Source organism: Oncorhynchus mykiss, chromosome 16 (genome assembly GCF_057628025.1).
Source record: "Oncorhynchus mykiss isolate SJ-2025 chromosome 16, ASM5762802v1, whole genome shotgun sequence".
Classification (NCBI taxonomy): Eukaryota; Metazoa; Chordata; class Actinopteri; order Salmoniformes; family Salmonidae; genus Oncorhynchus; species Oncorhynchus mykiss.
The window spans coordinates 14,085,001-14,096,348 of NC_143037.1; the positions used below are offsets into that span (position 1 = coordinate 14,085,001).

At 41.1% G+C, this 11,348-nt stretch overlaps 1 protein-coding gene across 9 annotated transcripts in view; it reads left to right on the forward strand.

Moving 5' to 3' along the window:
* ccser2b (coiled-coil serine-rich protein 2b) overlaps window positions 1-11,348 on the forward strand; it is a 121,957-nt gene that overhangs the window by 102,167 nt on the left and 8,442 nt on the right. For 3 of the 9 annotated variants that reach the window (XM_021564846.3, XM_090201968.1, XM_090201969.1), the window contains exons 10-11: window positions 644-731; window positions 5,478-5,517. The exons of 3 other annotated variants lie outside the window; for them this stretch is intronic. In XM_021564846.3, the coding sequence (XP_021420521.3) occupies window positions 644-731; window positions 5,478-5,517 (128 nt within the window). The remainder of the gene's footprint in view (window positions 1-643; window positions 732-5,477; window positions 5,518-11,348) is intronic. 3 more of the 9 variants (XM_090201967.1, XM_021564844.3, XM_090201966.1) reach the window with 1 other exon arrangement.

Below are 11,348 nucleotides of genomic sequence, written 5' to 3' on the forward strand. Positions count from 1 at the left end.
CTTGAGGTTATTATTTATAGGGGTCACTGGTAGGTTGGGTGTTGGTTTTCTCTGATGAGTCCCATCTGATGAGTCCCATCTGGTCTGTCAAATCTACACCAATACAAAGAACTTATGTAAAAGTCAGGATGGAAATACACTTTTCATAAACCCTTAAAACATTGGAAAGAACTTCAAAAACAACTGTATTATTTTGCGTGGGTTGTATTACCAACATAAATGAACACACACGCAAAACAATATAACAAATAATGAGCTCTGGTTCCTCCAGAAATGTCCTGTACCTTTGGCCTAAAAAGAGTCCATCCCGGTAAAGAAGTTCAGGGAAGCGCCCTATTGGAAGGAGAAGCACTGAGACGGTTCAGAAAAATTCAGGGCCGTCACAATGGTCTTCACACACACACACACACACACACACACACAAAGGCATTCACATCAATCCATGATTCTATTCTATATCTGAAATCCTTACATGCCAGGATGCCTCCAGGCCTCTTGAAATGCCATCCCTGTGTGTCTTTGTGTGTGTGAATTGAGATGCATCGCTGACTGACCATGGCTGGGTTTTATCCTCCCTGCCTCTCTCTCTGTTTTCCGGTGTGTGTGTGTCACCTCCTGTGGTGTTCGTCTTCTCTCTGGACAGGTTGTTCGGCCTGCTCCTTTCCTCTCTCCCTGGCAGCACTCGCACCAGAGGATCCCACGGGCATGCATGCCCCACCACAGCAGACAGAGTGAGTCCTTAACAGTGCCCCCATCCCATCCCGCCCCTTACCTCTCGCCACCCATACCCTATAGAGCCTCAACGCCATGCCCCCATGCCATCACCCTGCCACCCTGCTACAGTCCCTGGAATCTTAGCGCATCAAGCTGGCTGGCTACACCCCCTCCCACCCCAGACAATCAAGGATGTGCAAACGCTGTATTATTCCAGCTAGTTGCCATAGTTTTCTATCCTCTTCAGCTAGCGCTGCCTGAATTGATCACTGTGGATTCTTTCTCTGATGTTGTCTACATGTCAGCATCACAAGCCACTTTTGTAGTCTTCAAGCTGGCTGACATATTAAAGGGCTCTTTCAATACTTGACCAGTAGAGCAGACTGGAGAGCCACAACCTGCCTTAGTAGTAATCTCTCTAGCACCCACTGGTATTGTGTAGCCTTGGCGTTTCATTAAAATAACTCACAAGAACTCCAGTGCTCCAGTCTCCTCACCAGAGTCTATAAAAGCAGTGAGAGCACAGTTACACCCACAATAAGCTGAAAAATGGGTCAAGACCAAAAAGAATGCAAAGAGAGAATCTCGCTCCACTAATTCATTCCGTTCTTGCCCTTTGATCTCTCTCTGTGGGACTTGGTAGACGCCTGTTGCCAAGGTCTATGGGGGCAGTATCCCTCATCACAGGCCTAAAAATTTCCCCAGCCTTTGTTTCTCCTCATCCTTCCATCCCCTCATTCATCTATCCATCCCTGCCCCCAATCAGCCTGCTCCCTCCCATCACGCTTGGTGGAACAGTGGGGCCTTGATCCCACACATTTCAATTAAGAGACACTCCACGCACATCTGCTAATGAGTGAAGAGCGCCCTTGGTAATTGAACTCAAGTTTTTATTTCATGTATTTTTTAACCTATCTGCGGGCGACAGTGCGACACTGTGTGAGTGCGCGTGCGCTCTATGCATGGTGTGAGTGTTTGTGTTCTGTTTTGTGTTTGTGCTGTGAGTGTATATGATTGAAATCGAGCATCTGACGCAATTCTGGGAGATTTTATTTTGGGGTTTCCGAGATTAATGACCAACTGACAGCCTTCAATTACTGTTGCCGGCAGTTATCTTCTTCAGTTACTTTCTCTGCTCCCTGGTTGCCCCCCAAAAATATCTATGACATCACTCAACCAATGAGTTTCTGGGGGGAGATGTATGAGAAATTATACTAATGAGATTAGTGAAGTCTCCACCTTAACAGAAACTCTCAGCCAAAGCATGGTCCAAATGTCCCCTTTCGAAATTCACTAGAATTTGTATATACACTACCGGTCAAAAGTTTTAGAACACCTTCTCATTCAAGGGTTTTTCTTAATTTTTTTTTACAATTTTCTACATTGTAGAAAAAATTGTCATACACTCCATTCATCATAGTTGTAGACTGTTCTCTCTGCTACCGTATGGCAAGCGGTACCGGAGCCCCAAGTCTGGTTCCAAAAGGCTTCTCAACAGCTTCTACCCCCAAGCCCTAAGACTCCTGAACAGCTAATCCAATGGCTACCCAGACTATTTGCATTGCCCCCCCCCCCTCTTTTACCCTGCTACTATTCTCTGTTTATTATCTATGCATAGTCAGTTTAACTCTACCAACATGTACATATTACCTCAACTAACTGGTGCACCTGCACATTGACTCTGTACCGGTACCCCATGTATATAGCCTCGCTATTGTTATTTTACTGCTGCTCTTTAATTATTTGTCTCTTTTATTTCTTATTTTTTACTTATCTATTTTTTTTTTACTTAACATGTATTTTTCTTAAAACGACATTGTAGGCTAATGGCTTGTAAGTAAACATTTCACTGCAAGCTCTACACCTGTTGTATTTGGCACACGTTACAAATAAGATTTGATATGAAAATATATTCTGTATTTGAGATTCTTCAAATAGCCACTCTTTGCCTTGATGACAGCTTTGCACACTCTTGGCATTCCCTCAACCAGCTTCAGCTGGAATGCTTTTCCAACAGTCTTGAAGTCATTCCCACATATGCTGAGCACTTGTTGGCTGCTTTTTCTTCACTCTGCGGTCCGACTCATCCCAAATCATCTCACTTTGGTTGAAGTCGAGTGATTGTGGAGGCCAGGTCATCTGATGCAGCACTCCATCACTCTCCGTCTTGGTCAAATAGCCCTTACACAGCCTGGAGGTGTGTTGGGTCATTGTCCTGTTGAAAAACAAATTAGAGTTCTACTAAGCACAAACCAGGTGGGGTGGCGTATCGCTGCAGAATGCTGTGGTAGCCATGCTGGTTAAGTGTGCCTTGAATTCTAAATAAATCACAGTGTCACCAGCAAAGCACCCCAACACCATAACACCTCATGCCTTACTGCGGGAAATACACATGCGGAGGTCATCCGTTCACCCACACCATGTCTCACAAAGACACGTCGGTTGGAACCAAAAATCTCCAATTAGAGTCCAGACCAAAGGACAAATTTCCACCAGTCTAATGTCCATTGCTCGTGTTTCTTGGCCCAAGCAAGTCTCTTCTTCATTCCAGGTGACTACCTCATGAAGCTGGTTGAAAGAATGCCAAGAGTGTGCAAAGCTGTCATCAATGCAACGGGTGGCTATTTGAAGAATAGAAAATATATTTTAATTTGTTTATCACTTTTTTGTTACTACCTGATTCCGTATCTGTTATTTCATAGTATTGATGTCTTCACTATTATTCTACAATGTAGAAAATAATAAAAATAAAGAAAAACCCTTCTAAATCTTTTGACCGGTAGTGTAAATGCCTGGACTATTGGAATTTTGGTTAATATCTTATACAATGGGTTAAAGTTATGTATAGCAACCACAGGTGTTAAGTAGTTAACAATGTTTACATTCTCAGAAAATATTGAACTGTCAAGAAGAGTAAAACAAGGCTGTCCACTGTCTCCATATCTCTTTTGTAATGGCCGTCGAAAAGCTAACTATTAAAATCAGATCCAAGAAGAACAAGGTATTGGAAATCCAGGGCTTAAAACTCTTAAGGATCCACCCCTTTTTTCTTAAATTTCCACTAAAATGACATACCCAAATCTAACTCCCCGTAGCCCAGGACCTGAAGCAAGGATATGCATATTCTTGATACAATTTGAAAGGAAACACTTTGATGTTTGTGGAAATGTGAAATTAATGTAGGAGAATATAACACATTGAATCTGGTGAAACATAATACAAAGAACAAAACTTTATTTTCTTTATTTTCAATAACACAAACCCCAGAGCAAATCGGGGGGAGAAAAATGGGTTTATTCAAAGAGGACAAATCGTAGATGTTCAGTCTCCCCTGTCCTCAGCTTTTCTCCACCGAACAAAGAAACAAGATGTCATTTATAATCCCCCACCCTAAACTGTGTTTGACTGGGCAAATGGCCAAATTACATATACCCTGCTCCAGACTCAATTTACAGACCAATGAAAACGTGCCATATGTAGCGCTGAGTCCAGGACTCACGTCCCACAGACTCTAAACAGATATTGAACTGAAAACCAACTCCCATTGATCGTTAATTCTAGTACTCTCGTCCTCTGCGTTGTATTTATCTTCAAAATATTATTATAGTATCATCATCTTCGAAATGCAAGAGAAAGGCCATAATGTAATATTCCAACCCAGGCGCAATTGAAATGTCTTCTGAAGATATTGTATAGCGCTGTGTACTACTCACAGAACTACATTCACAGAACTGAAAATTAATGACTTAAAAATCATACAATGTGATTTTCTGGATTTTTGTTTTAGATTCCGTCTCTCACAGTTGAAGTGTACCTATGATAACAATTACAGACCTCTACATGCTTTGTAAGTAGGAAAACCTGCAAAATCGGCAGTGTATCAAATACTTGTTCTCCCCACTGTGTATATATAACAAAAATTAAAATGGGAAACAAAGTTACTTTTGTCCTCCGAAGAGGGACAATAAAGAGGGATAGATGGGCCAATAAAGAAAAGAAATACAAAAACACCTGCTAAATCATGATTTGTCCAAATGATCAAAGTTCTTCGTATTCCACAGTCTGTTGAGACTATACGATGCCGTCCTATGTTACCTGCTTCTGTACACGAGAGATTAGTGCATCATTGAATACATCCATTAAACAGCACAGAATGCCTATTTCTGAACGGTACCAAACATGCCTGAGTGCACATGGTACAGATATACCAAACATTCTTGTGTCTATGGTACACATGTAGTGATGCCTGTGTGTGTATTAGGGTTGGGCTGATATATTATTAAATAAATGGAATATCGTGATATTTGACATTGTTGATATTGTGGAGTGCAAGACGATATATAATGACTATACTCTATTTGAACTTTACAAATCAAAACTGTATCATTATGTTGAAAATTAAGTCTAAATAGATTAACTAAGCCTTATTTTTTCACCAAAAGAAGATTATTTAATGAGAATGCAACCATAATATCATAAATAAGGACAAAAATGGCACAGCCTTGAATTTTGTAGTCATTAACGGCAGAGCTTTTATAGTGTGTAATGTACACATGTAACAAACATTAGTCTTGTTGTGTGTAGAACGTGTGTGTGTGTGAATGGATCTGTGAAAATCAATGGTTGCAGAATGGACTGGTGACCCTCCATCCATTCCAGTCTCCTGTCACTCTAACCTGAATCACTCTCTTCCTCTCTCTCTCTCTCTCTCTTCTTCCTTGTTGTTTCTCTCCCTCTGCCTCTCCCACACTGCCCTTGGCAAGGAGTGGAACAGCTAGTGCATTACTTCAGAGATACGGCGTGGTACAGTAGCCTTTCAGATTTCTTTGAACCCCTCCTTCCTTTTCTCCATTCCCTCCATCCATCCTGTCTGCATGATGAGGAATGCCTGGTCCTGGTCTGATGATTCCCCTATCTGTCCTGTGTCTGGCGTTGTTGTCCCTCCCTGGCACATTCCCACTCTGAACAGTCCATCTGTAGTGTTTCTATCAGACCATCCTGCATCGCCTGCACTCTGTCGACAATTCACATCTTCTTCCTCCTACACTCTTCATCTTCCACCCTCTCTCTCTCTCTCTCTCTCTCTCTCTGTCTCTGTCTCTGTCTCTGTCTCTCTCTCTGTCTCTCTCTCTCTGTCTTCCAATTCCTTCCACCTTCTCCCCTACATGTCTGGCCTTGCATCCTTCCACCTTTCTACATTTTACTCTGTAGTTATTTAGTAGCTGCTTCTTTCCAGAGCGATTTTATAATCCAGTCCGATTATTTAGGTACTCTGCTGTTTGGCTAAATACAGACAGTGGCATCTGCTTCCAAGTAGATAGATTTAACCACAGTAAACTGGATCTGCCTGATAACATTGAATATTCATGCCTGAACATGAACAAATATACTGAACAAAAATATGAATGCAACATGCATTTGACTGAGTTACAGTTCATATAAGGAAATCAGTCAATTGAAATATATAAGGTCTTAATCTATGGATTACACTTGACTGGGAATACAGATACAGTTGAAGTCATTAAAACTCGTTTTTCAACCACTCCACACCTTTCTTGTTAACAAACTATAGTTTTGGCAAGTCTGTTAGGACATCTACTTTGTGCATAACACAAGTCATTTTTTCCAACAATTGTTTACAGACAGATTGTTGACTTATAACTCACTGTATCACAATTCCATTGGGTCAGAAGTTTACATAATTTAAGCTGACTGTGCCTTTAAACAGCTTTGACCTGCTCCAGCAGGTGTATCTCACTGATCATCCCTAAAGCCAACACCTCATTCGGCCGCCTTTCCTTCCAGTTCTCTGCTGCCTGTGACTGGAACGAATTGCAAAAATCATTGAAGTTGGAGACTTTTATCTCCCTCACCAACTTTAAACATCTGCTATCTGAGCAGCTAAACGATCGCTGCAGCTGTACATAGTCTATCGGTAAATAGCCCACCCAATTTACCTACCTCATCCCCATACTGTTTTTATTTATTTACTTTTCTGCTCTTTTGCACACCAGTATCTCTACCTGTACATGACCATCTGATCATTTATCACTCCAGTGTTAATCTGCTAAATTGTAATTATTCGCCTACCTCCTCATGCATTTTGCACACAATGTATATAGACTATTTTTATAGTTATTGACTTGTTTATTGTTTACTCCATGTGTAACTCTTTGTTGCTGTCTGTTCACACTCCTATGCTTTATCTTGGCCAGGTCGCAGTTGCAAATGAGAACTTGTTCTCAACTAGCCTACCTGGTTAAATAAATGTGAACAAAAAAAAAAAGAAGCCACTGCTCCAAAACCGCCATAGAAAAGCCAGACTACGGTTTGCAACTGGCATTGGGACAAAGATCGTACTTTTTGGAGAAATGTCCTCCGGTCTGATGAAACAAAAATAGAACTGTTCGTCCATAATGACCATCATTATGTTAAGAAGAAAAAGGGGCTTGCAAGCCGAAGATCACCATCCCATCCGTGAAGCACGGGGGTGGCAGCATCATGTTGTGGGGGTGCTTTGCTGCAGGGGGGACTGGTGCTCTTCACAAAATAGATGGCATCATGGATATATTGAAGCAACATCGCAAAACATCAGTCAAGAATCTAAAGCTTGGTCGCAAATGGGTCTTCCAAATGGACAATGACCCCAAGCATACTTCCAAATTTGTGGAAAAATGGCTTAAGGACATCAAAGTCAAGGTATTAGAGTGGCCATCACAAAGCCCTGACCTCAATCCCATAGAAAATTTGTGGGCAGAACAGAAAAAGCGTGTGCGAGCAAGGAGGCCTACAAACCTGACTCAGTTACACCAGCTCTGTCAGGAGGAAAGGGCCAAAATTCACCCAACTTATTGTGGGAAGCTTGTGGAAGGCTACCCGAAACCTTTGACCCATGCACGTAGTCTCCGATTGTGAGGCCGGTTGAGACGTACTGCCAAATTCTCTAAAACAACCTTGGAGGCGGCTTAAGAAATGAACATTCAATTCTCTGGCAACAGCTCTGTTGGACATTCCTGAAGTAAGCATGCCATTGTCCCAGCACTTAACATTTTGCGTTTATATTTTTGTTCAGTGTATGAGTCGCGTCATCTGTCACAGCCTCCGTCATGGATCTGAAAAATTGCATTTTCCCCCCTCTCCTTTCTATAATTTGAATTACTATTAGAGAGAGAGAGAGAGAGAGAGAGAGAGAGAGACCAAGTAGCATGACACACATTCTTAAATGATAAACATATCACATTTGCATAATAAGAGTTTACTTTAATTGAAAAATCTTATTTTAATAGTCCTTGTTGGATTGTGAGTGTGTGTCTCATTTTGAAGGTAAAGGAAGAAAAAAAAAGTTATGAAATCTTTTTACGTTGCATGTTGGAAAAGAGCAGAAACCCAGACTTCCTGAAAGAAATTGATGATGTTGATATTGTAGCACTACAGGAAACATGGTGCAGAGGTGATGTTTCCACTGGCTGTCCACTAGGTTATAGGGAGATAATCATACCATCCACTAAATTAAAAGGAATCAAACAGGGGAGAGACTCAGGGGGAATGCTAATATGGTATAAATCTGAATCAAATTGATCAAAACAGTAGAATTCTTTATATGGTTAAAAATCAACAAGGAGGCTATCTTGACAGATAAAAACGTCACCCAGTCACCCTACTACAATGAAGAGAGTTTCTCCATTCTAGAGGGGGAAATTAGTCACAGGCCCAAGGCAACGTACTGGTCTGTGGAGACCTGAATGCTAGAACAGCAGAAGAACAAGATACTGTTAACAGTCATGGGGATAAACACCTACCAGGAAGCGACAATCTTTCCCTCCCCACATACCCCCATAGAAACTCATCCCTTGGCAGCAGCACTGTAGACTACTTCCTCACCGACCTAAGCCCAGAGTCTCTCAGAGCCTTCACAGTCAGCCCACTAACACCTCTCTCAGACCACAGTAAAATCACAGTGAATCTGAGAAGAGCAGAACCCAACCATGAAGCATCACGGCCCAATAAATGACATGGTACAAAACAGGCCTATAGATGGAGTGCAAACAGTACAGACATCAAAGCAATTAGTAGCCAAAAAATACAATCTCTCCTGGACAACTTTTTAGCCTTAACATTCTCCTACAGCAATGAAGGTGTAAATGTGGCTGTTTGGAACATAAACTTTATATTTGACAAATTAGCCTCCTTGGCTAATTTAAAGAAGCATAAGATCAAACCAGAAATAACAGATAATGAAAATGGTTTGATAATGATTGCAAAAATCTAAGAAGGTCATTGAGAAATATATCTAATCAAAAACACAGAGAACCAGACAACAAAAATATACGCCTTCAATATGGAGAAACACTGAAGCAATACAAACACCCTAAGAACAAAAAAGCAACAGCACATTAGAAATCAGCTGGATGGAATTGAGGAATCCATAGAATCAAACCACTTCTGGGAGAATTGGAATAAATTAAACAAACCTCATCATGAGGAATTGGCTATCCAAATGTGGGATATGTGGAGAAATCACTTTGCAAACGTCTACAGCAATATAACAAAGAGCCCAGAACAAAAATATATACAAGAAAAATGACAAATCCTTGAATCAGCAGTCAAAGACTTTCAGAATCCTGTGGATACCCCAATTACAGAAGAATAATTATTAGAAAAACTATGCACTCTCCAACCCAAAAAGGCCTGTTGCGCTGATGGTATTTTAAATGAAATGATCAAATATACAGGCCACAAATTCAAATTGGCTATACTCAAACTCTTCAACATTATCCTCACTGCAGGTATTTTCCCCGATATTTGGAACAAGGGATTGATCACACCAATCTATAAAAATGAAGACAAATTTGACCCCAGTAATTAGAGGAATTTGCGTTAACAGCAACTTGGGGAAAATTCTCTGCAGTATTATAAATAGCAGACTACATCATTTCCTTGACGAACACAACGTCCTGAGCAGAAGCCAGATTGGATTTCTAAAAAATGATCGTACAACAGACCACATTTACACCCTCCACACTAATTGATAAACAAGTAAACCAAAACAAAGGCAAAATCTACTCGTGTTTTGTAGATTTCAAGAAAGCTTTTGATTCATTTTGGCACGAAGGTCTTTTTTATAAACTAATAGAAAGTGGTATTGGAGGGAAAACATGATTTTATTAAATCAATGTACACTAAAAACAAATGTGCGGTTAAAATTGGCAACAGGCAAACAGACTTCTTCTCTCAGGGACGGGGAGTGAAACAGGGCTGCCCAATAAGTCCAACACTATTTAACATCTACATTAATGAATTAACAACAAGCAAACAGACTTCTTCTCTCAGGGACAGGGAGTGAAACAGGGCTGCCCAATAAGTCCAACACTATTTAACATCTACATTAATGATTTGGCAAAAACATTAGAAGAATCGGCAGCACCTGGTGTCACCCTACACAACACTGAAATCAAGTGTCTGCTGTACGCAGATGACCTGGTGCTGCTGTCTCCCACTAAAGAGGGGTTACAGCAGCACCTAGATCGTCTTCACAGGTTCTGTCAGACCTGGGCTCTGACCGTTTACCTAAAAAAATAAAAAAATAATGATATTCCAAAAAAGGTCCGGAAACAAGGATGACAAATATAAATTCTATTTGGACACAGTTCTATTAGAACACACCAAAAACTACACATATCTAGGACTAAATATCAGCAACACAGGTAGCTTTCAAATGGCTGTGATCGAGCTGAGAGACAAAGCAAGAAGAGCATTCTATGCCATTAAAAGGAACATTAAAATAGAAATTCCAATTAGAATCTGGTTCAAAATGTTTCAGTCAGTTATAGAACCAATTGCTCTATATGGCAGTGAAGTATGGGGTCCAATCTCTAATAATGAATTTACCAAATGGGACAAACATCCAATTGAAATACTGCATGCAGAGTTTTTCATGACTGTATTGCAAGTGCAAAGAAAAACTCCAAATAACGCATGTAGAGCAGAATTGGGCCAGTACCCCCTCCTCATTTGAATAGAAAAAAGAGCCATCAAATTTTACAACCATCTAAAAACAAGTGACCCCAAAACATTCCATCACACAGCTCTACAATGTCAAGAGATGAAAAAAGAGAAGAGTCCCCTCAGGCAGCTGGTTCTGAGGCTCAGTTCACCAACTCAAACCAACCCCATAGAGCCTCAGGACAACACTCAGAAAATCTGGCCCAACCAAATCATCACAAAACAAAAATTAAAATATATCACCTATTGGAAAGACCCCACAAAAAAATCAAAGTATGGGATGGGGTGGACAAGCGGAACACTCTGGATTTGGTAATTGAGAGATACTCTCCATCCACCCACGCATGCGCTTCAGTGTCCCTGTCTGACTGTGTGTGGGGGGGGACAAGGTGAATCCCTCCTTGAAACACCTGCTGGGCTTTATAAACCAGACTCTCCTCCTCTCCAGTGCTGCGTTGGGCTCCAGAAAGCCGTGTCACCTTTCATTAGCTACCGCTCCCTAATCCCCCGCGAGTTGTCATCCATTATTTATGAAGCCTCTTCCGAGGGCCAGAAACCCCCCCACCCCCAAGTCTTCAGGCGTCATCCCCTCCATCGCAGACTTTGAAAAGTGCCTGGCAGTCATAACAGTC